This window comes from Rissa tridactyla, chromosome 1 (assembly GCF_028500815.1).
Source record: "Rissa tridactyla isolate bRisTri1 chromosome 1, bRisTri1.patW.cur.20221130, whole genome shotgun sequence".
NCBI classification, from domain to species: Eukaryota; Metazoa; Chordata; class Aves; order Charadriiformes; family Laridae; genus Rissa; species Rissa tridactyla.
Window position 1 is genome coordinate 156,650,009 of NC_071466.1, and position 15,596 is coordinate 156,665,604.

The following is a 15,596-nucleotide window of genomic DNA, read 5'->3' on the forward strand; positions in this document are numbered from 1 at the left end:
GGTCTGAAATTGCAACGGAGCTGCTGTGTGTCTGCAGATAGACACACGGAAATGGGGAAACATCGCTTTTTTTTTTTTTTTTTTTTTTTTTCCGTGTGTGTGTCCATTTCCTCTGAAGAGAAAAGGGGAACAAGAACTGAAATTCCTGGGGGAAAAATAAGTAATCTTACCTGCCTGGCTGTGTTTTCTTTATACATGATAAATCATTAGACATATGCAGGGAAACCACACTTGGATGCCTCTGCTGACTGTGGAGGAATATGATCTTGCAGGGCTATATATAGGATGTCTGGCCCAAGACCTGTCAGTTACTGGAAATGCGGACAGATATAGTACCACGGTTACACTGACAGTTGTAAATCAGAGGTTCAACAGCTCCATGGATGACATTGCAATTAAAAGTGGTAAAAATAAAAAATACGATGTTCAGAAGGTGTCATCTTACAGCGAGCTCAAGTTTCCAGTTTGCGGCAAGTCGTATGGTTTTTAAGGATGGTTTAGGATGGTTTAGAAAGGATGTTTTTAAGACAACAAAGCTATGTAAACATATTCTATGAAGCCAGGATGTTTTTCCTAGAGCTGATATCTCATGCCTACTTAAGCTCTTGGCTTCAGTTCAGAAGAGTATTTTACTAGAGAATTCACGTATGCAAAAATGAACCTGCAGGACCCGATCCTATAAATCTCATCAGTCAAAGGGAAGCGTAAAAGTTGTGCAACCATGAAGATGAAAGCAAGATACTATATGGAAGGTCAAAAGCCAGGCAAGAAAGGGAGACAGGGAAGAAACAAAGTTCAACTTCATAATCACATTTGTGGTGTTTTGTTGTTTTGGTCTTTTTTTTTAATACCATGTCTATAAAATGCACTCAAAGTGCACCCTTTCCAGAAACTAAAACAGAGATTTATGCGTTTCTGCCACTATAGGTCTGGTCTGATGAGATCATCAGGAAATAAAAATGTTCTGTGCAATTCAATCGAATGTAATTTGTGTAACCCAAAAAAAAAAAAAAAGTTTGCATCTGCACATCTGAACAAGTTTACGTAGTTAGTACTACTTGACCTGTCGTTAAGCTTTATGCGTCAGAGCTCTGCTGGGAAATGCCCTCAGCCTTTTAGGCTGAAAGACTGGAGGTCAGACTGGAAAGCTCCTAACACTTTGATTTCCGTGGGGAAGAACAGAGCGGAGGCTCAGACTTCGAGGTAAAGGAATACAAATCCTCGGGACAGCGCAGAGCTCTGCGTGAGCTGACGGAGCATGCCCCGTAGGGCTCTGTGCGTGGTTTGCGCTGGTTGTACTGCAACTCCCCCCGCGAACAATGCGATGACCAACGCGGAGAGCGTATTGAGAGATGTACCTGCATTCTGCATGGTGATTTGGGGTTTGCTTTGCAAGGCAACGCCAGCTTTTGGCTTTCAAAGAAGCTTCTCCCAGCAGGAATCTCAAAAGGAGAAGGTCCTGAATATCCCCAGCCACTGGAAGGATGGGAGGAATTGGCTCAAGGTAAGTGCTGGTGCACGACAACAGGAACCAAGCAGTGCCGGTTCGTAGGGATGTTGATTTTAGTGATGTATCTGCCAAAAACATCAGCTGTGCCTGGCCGTTCTGCTGGTGCCTGGCAGACGCACATGCGTATGGCGCAATAACCAAAAGGAAACGTTACGCAGCCCCATTTCTGAAGGGCCAGCGGCAAGCGGGGAGGCATCCGTGACGTCCCGCCGAGAGAGACAGCAAGGTACAAACGTACAGGACACTCGTATTTTATTTCTGAAGGATTTACTGCAGCCGGGGGACCTTTCCCAGGCAGAGCAAGGCTTCAGAGGGCTCATCCGACCGGCAAGCATGTAGCTGATGGCCTCAGCTCCGGCGGGGGGTGGCTGGGCAGCCTGACGGCAGGACCGTGAGTAGGGGAGCTGGGGAGGCGGCGTGTGCCGGGCTCTGACAGCTTTCCCGGGGTGCCGTTGAGCTGGGAGGGAGGAAGTTGGGGATTTCACAGTTTGTGGGCTTGGCTTTAAGGTCTGCTGGAAGGATAACTGTTTGCAGTCAGTCCTGCCGTAAGCCGTGTTTATGTGTTCATTAATTTGCCCTTTCTTCCGCATGAGGAGGAAGCGTGTAAGAGAAAAGGTGGCGCGAGGTTGCTTTTTATGGGTAAAATTTCTTCTGTATAAAGCTATTTCTGTGGAGGTATAAAAACTAAATTTACAAAAAGCAAATCTCTCAGTTGCACAAGACCAGAGAGCGAAATCTTCAGCAAAAGGTGAAGGACACTACCTGTCTTGCCAGTGAAATATTTCTGCCTACTTAATGAATTGTTTCACTTCTGTTTCTTTCTAGTTGAGGTTAGTTGGTGAGCGGAAACTCCCTGCGAGGAGCAGAAACACTGGCAAGTCAAAATGAAAGCAAGGCGCAGCCGGACATTTTAGAAAGCTGATGGGGTTAGGGCAGACTGGGAGCCCTGGGTCTCCGCAGGGGAGCCGACAGGGGTTAGATCCATTTGTGTGTGGGGAGAGAGGGAACAGGGATGAGGAGAGCAATGCAGAAAAGCTGCCTGGAAACATCATCCCACCCCACACCCCAGCTTTCCTCTCCATTTCCCTCCCTCCCCCTCAAATCCCACACTTCAAATCCACAAACTTCAAATCCTTCTGCTGTGGCAGCAGTAGCAGCACGTTGCTGTGCAGAGGGGGGAAAAGGGACAGCTGCATCCAAACACCAATATTCTGGGAGGGCTGGATCTCATGAATCTCCGTCAACGGGATTTGAGAGAAAAATGAATTGGGAGCGTTTTTCTGAGAACAGGCCTGGCTGGTGTTACTGCGTACAAAGAGCAACCCTGGTCTGAAGACAGCACTGGAACAAGCAAAGGCTGTGAAGGAGACTTGGGTCCTTCCTTGCTCTTTATTCTGGCAGTCCAGGGGCTGCCAAGCCTTTGTTTGTGGACCTTTGTACTGTAACCAGCTCTATAAGGGAGCCCCTCCTATACTGATTTCCTCTGATTAGCTTGCTCTGAATGCCCGTGATCCCTGCCAAAGCATGAAGGGCGTCAGAACTGGATAAATGATCATTTCCGGTTTCTCCTTGAATCGTGCGTTCAAATCCATTGAGCAGCTCTGAGTAGCTCGGCCACAGAGCCTTGCAAACTCCACGGCAGGCAGGTGGGCAGCTCCTGGCTGTGTGTATCTGCTGCACAACAGGGTAATGTTGCAGGAGCAGCGAAGTGATGAGATACATAGAAAAATATTGTCTGGGTCCAAAACTGTGACAAGCAAAGGAGGATGAAGCACAGCAGCAGGCAAAGGAAAATCCTCTGAATTTGAATTACTGGTGGCTACCTGTTTCAGCTTGTTCTCTTTGTAGGTGCTGCGTCTCCGGGGTAGAGCACAGAGCAGAGACTTTGCTGGTAAGTGGTTTGTGTTTTTTCCCCTCCAAGGAATTTTACCTCGTCTGGCTGCCAGACACCCACCCAGCCGCTCTCTCACTCCCTCTCTTCAACAGGAAAGGGGCAGAAAGTACAATGGAAAAGTTCACGGGTTGAGATAAAGACAGGTAGATCACTTACCAGTTACTGTCATGGGCAAAACAGACTTGACTTGGGAAAAGTTAATTTATTGCCAATTAAAATAGGTTTGGATGGTGAGAAACAAACACAAAAATTAGAACACCTTCCCGCTTCTTCCCAGGCTCAGCTTCACTCCTTTATTACTGACTCTTCTGCCTCCCCCCAACCCCCAAGTGATGCAGAGGGGAAGGGGAATCGGCGTTAACCTCAGTCCATAGGAGTTTCCCTCTGCCACTCCATCATCCTGAAAAATTTCCCATGGTCCAGCATGGCTCCTTCCTGCTTCAGTCCTTCAGGATAAGCTTGCTCTGGCATGGGCTCTCCATGGATTGAGGTTTCCTTCAGGGCATGTCCATGTCCTGCATCACAGGGCAGCATGGATGTATGCTTCACCATGGTCCCACACAGGTTGCAGGAGGACAATCTGCTTCACCATGGTCTTCTCTATGATCCACTGGGGAATCTCTGCTGGGGTGCCTGGAGCACCTCCACCCCTGGCTTCTTCACTGACCTGGGTGTCTGCAGAGCTGTTTCTCTCGTGTTTTTTCTCACTTCTCACTGCTGTGCAGCTTTCTGAGGTGCCACCAGCTTGGCTGATGGTCTCAGCCGTGTCCTGCAGTGGATCTGTTGAGGTGGCCGTGTCCAGCATGGGACACCCCCTGGTCTTCTTTCACAGAGGCCACCCCTGCAGCCCCCAGCTGCCAGCACCCAGGCACCTGTGCCCAGTACAGAAGCTATGAGCGGTAGCTTTGTTCTCCTGATTTTCCTTTTTTCCTGTCGCTGACGGGAGCTGCTCTGTAGCTGGCCCAGCCTGCAGCAGAGCTTGGTGCACAGGGTGTTTTCCGGAGGCAGGGAAACACCAGGGCAGTGGAGAGACCTGCCAGGAGCTGGCAGCTCTGGCAGGAGATGCTGAGAAGGCCTGGGCCTTGCTAGAGCAACCATGACCACCCCCAGGCCCATGAAGACCAGCCTGGGGAGCGTGAGCGACCAGAGCCTGGCATGGCAGTGTGCACAGGAAGGGCGCAGTCACCCTCGAAGAGGGAGTTCAGCTGGTGGTTGTCACCCTCTCAGAAGACGCACAGCTACGGTATCCACCCGGCAGAAAGCCATGGCTTCCGCATTCAGCAGAACAGATGTGGCAACCCAGACAGAGCTCTCACAAAAACAGGCGGGCTGCAGGGGAGGGCCAGAGCCTTTCGATGGTAAAGGGTGGCAGTAGTAAGAACAGCCATGTGAGGTGTCACCAGGTGGGTGATCTGCTCACCCTGGTGGCAGAGCTACGAGAGGGAGGAGAAAGGTTAAGGAGCGTCAGGGAGGCTGAGAAAGAGATAGGCTGGTGGAACCATGCTCTGCCCTCCCTGAGACAGAACCAGGAACAGCCACCATAAAAAAAAAAACAAGATCAAGGGGATCCTGTATCCTCCCACCACAAGGCTGAAGGCAGTAGCTTAAAGGAGAGGAGCAAATGGAGGCAACTCCACGCTTGGAGTGGCAGGCAAACCCCCTCCTTGACCACCCTGCCTTCCGAGGTGCCTCTGTACAAGAGGTATGAGGCTCTCGATGTGGAAGGCCAGTCAATAAATGACGTGGATGATGGTCCATCTACACCAGAGGTGCTGTCAAGATCAGAAAGGTCTACCCCCTGTACAGTAGGCGACTCCCTTCTGAGGGGAACAGAGGGTCCAATATGCTGGACAGAGCCTCTTAGGGAAGTCTGCTGCCTCCCTGGGGCCTGGGTTAAGGACATCATTAGGAAACTTCATAGCCTGGTATGCCCCTTGGACTATTACCCATTACTGCTCTTCCACGTGGATGGCGATGAAGTCACAACACATAGTCCAAGGGCAATCAAGAGAGACTTCAGGGCCTTGGGACTGTTGGTGAGGGAATCTGGAGCACAGGTTATTTCTTCTTCTCTCCTTCCAGGAGAGACACTGGAAGACACAGACTGGCCCGGTCTATTAATACATGGATTCGTGGCTGGTGTCACCGACACAATTCTGTTTTTTTCAATAGTGGGATGGCCTGCATGGCACCAGGCTTGCTGGTGTCAGATGGGATTCACCTTTCTCAAAGGAGGAAGAGGGTCTTTGCTTACAAGCTAGTGGGGCTCATTGACAGAGGTTTAATCTAGTCTTGAAGCGGGAGGGGAACAGGCTTGCTGTGGGACAAGCTGTGGGATGACATGCCAAGGTTAGAGGGACAGGGTGATAGCGAGGGCCCTCAGCCAATTGCGCTGAGGCATGCTGGCTACACTGCAGCAGATTTAAAGTCTTACAGAGATGAGCCATGGCCTCCTGAACTAATAGGAGCCAACAGGGAAACACCAGTGAAATACCTCAATGGAATTAAGGGGAGTTCCTCTAAGAAGGTGATATGGCCAACAGCCCAGCTGAAGTGCCTCTACACCAATGCACACAGCATGGGAAACAAGCAGGAAGGGTTGGAAGCAATTGTGCAGCAGAAAAACAATGATATAGTTGCCATTGCTGAAAGTTGGTGGGACAAATCCCATGACTGGAGTGTGGCTCTTCAGCTACAGGCTGTTCAGAAAGGATAGGTAAGGAAGGAGAGGCGGTGGGGTAGCCCTGTATGTTAGGGTGTGTTTTGATTGTCTAGAGCTTAATGACGGTGATGATAGGGTTGAGTGTTTATGGGTAAGAATTGGGGGGAGGCCAACAAGGCAGATATCATGGTGGGAGTCTGTTATAGCCCACCCAACCAGGCTGAAGAGGCAGATGAAATATTCTATAATCAGCTGGGAGAAGTCTCACAATCGCTAGCCCTTGTTCCCATGGGGGACTTCAACTTACCGGATGTCTGCTGAAAATACAACACAGCAGAGAGGAAACAGTCTAGGAGGTTCCTGAAGCGTGTGGAAGATAACTTCCTGACACAGCTGGTGAGTGAGCCAACTAGGGAAGGTACCTTGCTGGACCTGTTGTTTGTGAACAGAGAAGGGCTTGTGGGTGATGTGGTGGTTGAAGGCTGTCTTGGGCATAGTGATCACAAAATGATAGAATTTTTGATTCTTGGAGAAGTAAAGACTGGGGATCAGCAGAACTGCTACCTTGAACTTCCAGAGACTTTGGGGTGTTTAGGAGACTGGTTTACGCAGTCCCTTGGGAGGCAGTCCTGAAGGGCAAAGGAGTCCAGGAAGGCTGGACATTCTTCAAGAAAGAAATCCTAAAGGCGCAGGAGTGGGCTGTCCCCGCGTGCCAAAAAAAAAGAGACAGTGGGGGAAGAAGACCAGCCTGGCTAAACAGAGAGCTTTGGCTAGAACTCAGGGGAAAAAAGACAATTTATGGTCTTTGGAAGAAGGGTCAGCCAACTGAAGAGGACTACAAGGATGTTATGAGGTTATGCAGCAAAAAAATTAGAAGGGCTCAAGCCCAACTACAACTTAATCTGACTACTGCCGTAACAGACAATAAAAAATGTTTCTATAAATACATTTAGAACAAGAGGAGGGCTAAGGAGAATCTCCATCCTCTATTGTAGGTGAGGGTGGTGGTGCAAGCTCCACCTCCCCCGCCTCCTTTAGGCCACTCAGTGCTTGGCAAGATTTCCAACCCCCACACACAGCTCGGCCATGTGATAATACCATGGGACAGAACGTTACCTGAGATACATAATGGTCCAACATAAAAATAAAGAGAAAAAGGTGAAGGGTAACGGACCAGAACGCTATGGCAACCCCTTAGCACACCTGGCTCCTGTGAATCCTATCGCTTGGGAACAATAACAGTAATCCATCACTCCTGACAATGTATGGATTGTGGCCCAAATAGGGGGGTGATACCAGAACTTCAAGGTCTAGAAAGTTCCGTGCTTGTGCAGCTGGTGGAAAGTACCAGAATATCCCATTGTCTGAGTTGGGCTGGAGTAGAAAAGTACCTGACGAAAGTCAATTATCTCAGACCCTGTAAGTAGCAATTCTAGCAAGACCCTTTGGGATTTTCTGGATCGCAGTGGGCTGTGACCAGCACCTCCCCTGAGTTGGGACACTGCTCAGGCAAACACCTTGAGGATTAAAAGGCCAGGGCGAGTCAACCCTCTGAAGTCTCAGTTATTGCCTGCTGAGGAATGCCGACGCATCGTGAGTATTTACTCCAAACTCAAGAAGAGGGGAATTTTAACTATAGGCTAGCCTCTCTTTCATCCACCTCTCCATACATGTGTGTCTAATATACACATTAGCCCTTATGAGTGTTGGTGTTCTTATACTTTCTTGGATCCAAATACTTTCTGTCCATTTGCCTGTGCACACCTAAGCAGTCAAAAGGGGCACCCGTCGCACTGGAGTCAACTGCCGAGAAGGGACCTTTGGTCCTCCCAGGCAAAGACTCGTGTGTGTGTGTGTGCGTGCGACCCCTCGAGTGGTGTGTGTTTGTATGTTTGTGCTCATATGCATATGTATTGGTTTAGGATACCTAATAGTAAGTTAGTGCAAATCTTATCACTTTTGAATCTGTAATCAAGTTGCTGTTCAATTATTTTGTTAAATCATCTTGTAAATCCTTAAATCTGCTAGTGATTAAGTGCTGCTAAAATTCAACTTCTCGATCTACCTCAAATCGTTAATAAATTGTGAATTGCCACCGGATCATAACCCTGTCAAATATTTCCATCTCTGACAGAAACATAGTGACAAAGGATGACTTGAAGGCACTCTGCGGCTGATCGCATGCGGCCTAGAAGCCATTTCTTACTCCCATTAGACAGGTGGCACCACTGGCCTTCATGCAACGAGCTGAGTTTATTGCATCAAGTTGTATTTTCTTACAACGTGTATTTTAGAAAGATATATTATAGAGAAAAACAGTGATCCAGGAGCAAGCCAGAGAGATCAGGGGTCATTTCTGTGATGCTTACTGTGCTCCGTAAATGTATAAACATCAGTTTCTCAGTTCTGGGCCAAACCTGCGCTTCCCAGCTGGAGGGGTCTCCTTTTCTGAGAAGTGATTAAACTTCTGACCAGACCAGGAATATCACACAGTTTGACAGCTTTGGAAAAGACCCATACTTTAATTCGGATTTCTCTTCTGATTTTAGGGCCGAGCAAGCAGCCAGGTGACGGTCAGCTCTTCTGCGCCTGTGGTGTCTTCTAACTCATCCGTCTGCTCCTGAAATGGAGTATGCCTGGTATTGGCGCGATGATTCTGGGCGGTGGATTGAGTATGGGGAAGAGGTGAGATCCATCTGCTGTTGATGCCAAAAACTCTTGTTAAGCCACCTTTGGAGAGTTATTTAGGACAAGTTGGTCTGCAGCTGGTGTGTTTCACACGTGCTGCTGGGTGCCCTTGCAGTGCTGCTCTGAAGTCCTGGTGGATTTGTCTTAATTAATTGTTCTTCAAAGCAGTACTTTACTCTGTGAAAGCTTTCAAAGGACTGGCTTTGAAAGCGGGTGCATTTTCCAGGGATGATGGACATCTTGCTGAAGCTGACCATACAGGCTGAAGGCTGCTTTGTTGCTGTTGTTACAAGCAGCTGTTCTCTGTGGCATACCCCTCCTACACCGAAGAACAAAATGCTTGAAGCCTTAGAGACTTATTTCAAAACGGCATCCCATGATAGGGGCTTGGGGGGAGGACATTGGTGTTTGCCCACAGTGTCATCTAAACTGAAGACTGGTTTCTAACAGGCTTCCTTGTTCTTTCTACAGCACCCGGATCACTGCTCTGCCACGGTAAAATCTGCAGATCTGGAGAATGAATTTCTAGCTGACCAGACAGGCGTTGTGTTATTCAGGGCTGGTTCTCAAATGTATGAATTACACTTTGGAGGTGAAGCCTTTTCCTGTTTTAAGTTCATTGCACAGTGTAGCTGGCTCTGAGGTAGCCTCCTTCATGCGGAGTTGTCACCATATGTCTGGGTTTCTTTGAATAGGTCTTTTTCCTCCTGTAAGTTTTCTCCAAGCAGAACTTGATCAGTATGTGCATTTCTCCACAGCTTTGAGATGCCCTACTCGAGCTTCTAGATTTGTGCATCTGTAGTCAAAAAAGCATCTCTGACATTATTGTGTATTCAGAATAAGAGCAGAGAGTAAATGTTTCATGGCATCCGGCTTATGCATTCAGGTTTATATAGTTAAAGAGGAGAAATGAAAAAGGAAAAAAAATAAGCACTGAAAAGTCAAACGGTGAAGAAGTGAGACCATGGTAGACATCTTGCAAGCTAGTTATGGGGAGAGAAAGCACACAGTGCACAAAGGAAAATTTAGGCTGGTTGCACAGAGAAAGAATGGCAAAATGAGAAATGCTTTTCTGTTTCTAATTTATTTACCCGTCTTAAAATTCCTGTTAGCTTTCCAAACTTTAAATCTGTTTCCTGGCATGAATAGAGAGAGTGGTGTTTAAAGGAGGAAACAATAGATAATTAGCCATGTCACACAGCATGCACTCTGTGATATTGTTACAGGACCAAGAAGAGAAGACAGACTTTCCTCTTAGCACCATGTAACAATCCCGCACTGCCGGGAAAGCTGGATTTACAGCCTCCGTTGTATTGAAAACTCTTCCCTGCTGTAGGCCTGATATCAGATGTGGTTTTCTCTGGCCGACAGCCTGGATATGAATGCATGTGCAGGTGCAGTTGGTGGTTGCTTGCCTTTGGGCTTCGCGACCTATGCTAGCAGGTGATTGACCATGCCAATCTCCAAGCAGAAGCAGCAGGAGTGGGAATGGTTTTGAAATATGGAGTGGGGTGGGTGTGGTAGAGAGAGCACCATGATGTGGTACTCAGGGCTACCTCCTTTTTTCTTTTTTCTAAACACTTAAGAGTGTGTCCCTGGACAATAAATTGTCTAATTAAGGAGCCATTGTGTTTTTCTTTCAAGACATGGTCCAAACAAATTTGGTCTATAAAACTCAAAGGAAAGTTGCCCGACTGCCAAAATTTCTGTTTTCTCAAGGTGGACAAGACAGAAGGTAATATACATTCACTATTTATTAATGTCTCTAGATGACAGCACCTTTCTGCTAAGAAGTTCCTTCTACCTGTCTAGAATTCATTCTTTAGACTTCTTAAATTCATTTTCAGATACCTTTTGCTGACTGGTTTAATGGCAAATTTTGTGGTGAACAGTATTTGTAGATTATGAAACACTTCTGTGAAGTGTGCTGGAGGGATGTTTGGTGGCAGTCTCTGGCAGCTGTGAGAGACCCCCTAGAGTAGATTTGTTCTCTCTGTGAAAGGAAAGCCACATAGGGCTGACACAACTGTGCCAGGAATTTATATTTCTTGATTTATGCCCCAACAATACTAAATAAACTGTGCACAGGGTAGGTGCAAGGGACTGCCAGTCCCAAGAACTGTGGAGCAGATAGATGCCATCCCCTGGAAAGCTGAGGATAAAATAAAGCACAGAAGAAAATCCCTCTAAATGAAGTGAACTGGATGCACTTATTTGGGATCCCCTATCTTATGGTTTTTTTAAAGGAAGTTCAGCTTGACAGAATTTGACCGTGTCTGCTGTAAAAGTTAGTTGTGCTACTGCTTTATTTTAAAAAGAACCTTCTTTGGTTCAGAAACTCACCAAACGGACACTGCATTTGAAGCCAAGGGTTCAATTTAAGGGTTGATTCAACAAAGGGTGGGTTGGTTCAAAAAGAAAAACAAACTGTAGCTCCTGAATGGATGCTAATGCTCCTATTGCCTGGGTTAAAACATGCGTGCCAGGAGGGCATCAGTGCTGGAAGTTGTTAAGCGCTGACTGATGCAGTAGTGCCTCTGCAGGGCACAACTGTCCACCCACAGCCTCCTGACAGGCTTGGTCCTGGGGATAGGTAAGGGCAGGCCACCTGTCTGACCAGCGATTTAGAGATGAGTAGCCACATGGAGGGAGAAGGCTCACATTCTGGTTTCCTAGAGATTCAAGCAACATGCTTGGAGGGCTGGCTGAAAGCAGTTGTATCAACCACCCGGCTAGGGGCATGTTACTTCTCATTTGAAGCTCTCCTGCCAGTGCCTTGACCTGCCAGGAGGTGCATTAGTGCCACTAGGATGTGTGCGGAAATCTAAACTGGAGAAAAGGGATAATGGCTATGTGGAAAGTAAAACAAAAATAAAAACCCAGGGATAGCCGAAGGCTGTCATAGAGCCAGTGGCTGGATCCTCCAGAAAGGGGATTTGGTTAAGAGTATCATGGACTGACTTGCTCCTTTTTCTTTCCTGCAGCCAAAACATTACTCTATCACATTCTGTCTGTCCTCCACAATGGGACCGGTCCGCACTGCCTGATATCGGGTACAAGGTATGGCTTTCCAGCTCTCTGATGGGTAGGGCGAACTGTGTCCTGTACTGATTTTTCTGAGAACATGACCCAAGGCACTCGAGACGTTCCCAGCTTTTAAATGTGTCTTATAAAATAAACAACTATGAGGTGAAACAAGACTGACAGCTTCACATTTGGAATAGACCTTTGTCTCCTGGGAGGCTTTCTGAGAGCCCCTGCATATACCACACACAATAAGAAAGGCCCTTTTGGCCGTTACTGGCTGACCTGTCCTTTGCAGTCTCCCAGGGCACCTGATCCTCTGATGAACTGTATGAATTGCATCTTAAGGGGGTATTGTAGCACTTCCTCCATGGATTTGAGGCAAAATGTCATTCGCCATGGTAAAACTAGGGCTTAGCCCTGTAGGGAAAGAGCTAGAAGGAGCTAGGGTGTCAAATTAAGGTGAAACTGATACTCACTTTTGTCCAGCTTGAATACCGCTGTGCATTTCATCTTTAGTTTACTCTGAAGTAAAGATAATCTAGATGCGGAGTTGTGTCTACCGAAGGAAGCTCATGTGGGATTGCATCCGCTTCCCTCAGTCGGTACCTGTGCTTCCATGTGGGGAGCGAGGGTGAAGGTAGTGAGAGGATGGTTAACTGGAAAGACAGGAGAAGCTTGTGATTTTAATGGCAGGGCTTTTCCTCTGATGTGAGGAGGTCGATGAGTCCTTTGAAAGGACTGGGAGTTGTTACTGTCAGTAACACCATATTTTTGGTGTTTTTAAAATTTTCAGTTGGTAGAGCTCAGCTACACTTCCAGTGAATATGGAAACATTAAGAGGCTGTTTGAGAAGACGATGAAAGATTACTACATCCATCAACTGCAGAGGATCCAGAACCCCGCACTTTGGCAAGTTTTTCAGTGGTTTGTATCTATTTTATTTCATTATCCTTATGGTAGCAGAAGACTGGTATTTCCTGATCTATTGTCCTCCACAGCCTGCATTAGGAGTTGCCAAATCCAGAGGTGAGACCTCCCGCAGAGGTGTGGCTAGGTCCAGCTGGTAGCAGGGTTCAGCACATGTTCCCAGTAGGCATGCACGCACAAACCCCCTCATACACACAAAATGTATGAATACGCACACAGCTGGACACAAAACCCAACACAGACAGCACAGAACTCATGCAACCGTAAACAGCACCAACAGTCTCATCCTCTTCCCTTCCTCTGGTTGATTGGGATGAAAGCCTGTTACTGGAGCATGTGTACGTGTATGAGTCCCTCTAGGAGCCGATCTTGGACAATCAGCCTACTACCCATGTGCTGGCCCGTGGGTCCTCCTGTCTCCAGTTACATTCTGCATCAACACACACACACGCAAATGGATCTCTATAGACTTCATGGTGTCTTCAGTGGTTGACCTGGACCTCCTGGTCCCTCTGGTAAGCAAACTCAGACCTTCTGGTCTCTCCAGCGTCTGGCCCAGACTTAGACTTCTCTGATACCTGACTCCCCGGCCAGCTACCTCCTCATTGGCTGTCCAGCTTGATATTGGCTAGTGATCACACACTGACACACACACCCTCGCTTGCTGCAGTTGGTGGTGCTGTGAACATGCAGCTCCTGTGACCCAAGGTCCCGCTCCAGTTGCTGCACCCAAACCCCCATACATGTGCATGCACACAGACTTGGAGAGTCCATCACCCAGGTAAGTGTTAGAAATGGAGTTTCATGAGAAGATAGGACAGCCTGCTCTGATCAGGCACAGGGCATGGCCAGACAAGCCTACTGACCAGCCAGTTGCCTGTTTATACACAACCAGCCTGTTTTACCACCTTATTCATCTATTTTCCCATGTTTGTTCCTCCCCAGACCATCTTGATCCCTCACTTCTCCCACCTATAGTTCCTCTGTTAAGCATTCCATTATAAGTCCTGTGCAATCCCCAAATGCTCTTCCCTGCTGTCCCATAACGAGTCCCATACTCTCGTAGGCGGTACCCCACTTCTGTCCATGAGCTTCTCCAGAGCCTTTCCATTGCTCATGGTGCTGGGTGTCCCCTGGTGCCTGGGGATGAGGCTCCCCTGGGGCAGCCGTGGGAGGGGCCAGGTCTGTGGCTCCTCTCTCTGTGGTCAGGTTATTGGGGTTGTCTCCATGCTCTTTTTGTCACATAACCTACCGGGTTGAACGTAGGGTTCTTTCCAGTGTTATTCAAAAAGAAAGTTCTTTTCCTTTACCATGACTGAGCTATGGTACCTCAAATTCATTCTTTTTGTTTCTTAGTCTCTTCCACATGGGATTTTTAAAAAATTGGTAATTCTTACGTGATAAAGATAGGGATAGAGATTATACAGTCTTCACTGTGGCTTTATACAGCTCAGTTTTATAACCATATTTATGCATCCAGGATTTATATAACCTGGGAACTGACCAATTCCCAGTCAAGAGATGTTTGTCTCTTTACTCTCTCATGTGGTATGAAGTTGTGGGTGACGCAGTCCATAGCGATGCTGAGAACTTTTTGTTTTGCTGGAAGGAGCTAGCCTGTGCAGCAGGGTACCAACAGAAGTGCAAAGCAGGCAGTAGCCCCACTGAGAGTGGTTTGTGTCACTGTTTCTCCATGACCCAAAAGTAGGAGGAGTTGAGTTGGGAAATTGTCCTCGTTTGAACCAGGGTAACATGTAATTCTTTTTTTTATTTTTATTTTTTTTTTGTCCTTAGGCAAAAGGAGCAGATGAGGAAGCTCAATAAATCAAAACCAGTGGATGAGCGGCTCCTGTTCCATGGGACAAGTCCGTCCCACGTGCCTGCCATCTGTGAGCAGAACTTTGACTGGAGGATCTGTGGGACTCATGGGACAAAGTATGGAAAAGGTACAAGTGCAGACGTGTGGGTCTGCAGACCTTGGCCAGGCTGGTGGGTAGGTGTAAGGTGACTGACTGTCCCTGACCCCAGGTGGGCTGCTCTCACCTCTGTGCGTCTGCATCGCTGCAGGCAGCATCAGCAGAAATCCCCTTTCAGGAGGGACTAAAACCACCCCTCTTTGCCTGAGGTACCTACTGTTCAGCAAAGCTCTTGGATAGTTGGGACTGGGACGTTGATGGTGGAATGTGGCTAGAGTCCGTTGATTTAAAATAAGCTGATGTGGAAACACTTGTGAGGATGCGTGCAGAGCTACCCGGGCCTGTTGAATCACAATCACTGGCTGCTAAAGCGCTGATAGCAGATGTTTGTTCCTTGGTTGATGTATTGTCTTACCTGTGTTTTTTTCTGGTCCCTAGGAAGCTACTTTGCCAGAGACGCCAGTTATTCTCACGCATACTGTTCCTCTCGCAGTGGTCGCTACAGCATGTTTGTAGCTCACGTTCTTGTTGGAGACTTTGTTCAGGGAAACCCTGAATACGTTCGCCCTCCACCCAGATGCAGCAATTCAAACAGACTTTACGACAGCTGTGTGGATGACCTGACAGACCCTTCTATATTTGTCATCTTTGAGAAGCACCAGATTTACCCTGCCTATATCTTGGAGTACAGCAGCGGGGCCCAATGTATGATCCTGTAACGAATGGTGGAATCTCCTTTGAATTTACACTGAATAAATTACACTTTAGTACATTTTTTTTAATGTTTTTTCAATTTTAGTAGTAGCTTTAGAACATTTTGTAATGCAGCAAACGAATATCAATCCCCTGAAGGATTTTGGGGCATAGTTTTTTGCTAGGGGCTATTCTTTTGCCAGCAGAAAGTGCTAAACTTTAACATCCACTTTTTCTCTAGCCTGGGATGGGGATGTTCTTGCCTTGTGTACACTGATT

General features: G+C 47.4%; 1 protein-coding gene across 3 annotated transcripts; it reads left to right on the top strand.

The window, feature by feature from the left end:
* Positions 1 to 1,596: 1,596 nt before the first annotated feature.
* On the top strand, positions 1,597 to 15,396 carry LOC128915897 (protein mono-ADP-ribosyltransferase PARP12-like). Of its 3 annotated transcripts, none has more exons than XM_054216794.1 (9): positions 1,597 to 1,736; positions 3,359 to 3,401; positions 8,616 to 8,751; positions 9,226 to 9,346; positions 10,399 to 10,489; positions 11,739 to 11,814; positions 12,575 to 12,705; positions 14,503 to 14,654; positions 15,063 to 15,396. In XM_054216794.1, the coding sequence occupies exons 3-9, from the start codon at positions 8,692 to 8,694 to the stop codon at positions 15,341 to 15,343; spliced, it is 912 nt and encodes a 303-aa protein (XP_054072769.1). In that variant the 5' UTR covers positions 1,597 to 1,736; positions 3,359 to 3,401; positions 8,616 to 8,691; the 3' UTR covers positions 15,344 to 15,396. The 3 variants fall into 3 exon arrangements, with proteins under 3 accessions (XP_054072769.1, XP_054072757.1, XP_054072780.1); XM_054216782.1 differs by lacking the exon at positions 1,597 to 1,736 and adding an exon at positions 1,746 to 1,901; XM_054216805.1 differs by lacking the exons at positions 1,597 to 1,736; positions 10,399 to 10,489 and adding an exon at positions 1,746 to 1,901 and having other exon boundaries at positions 9,226 to 9,326.
* Positions 15,397 to 15,596: the final 200 nt, after the last annotated feature.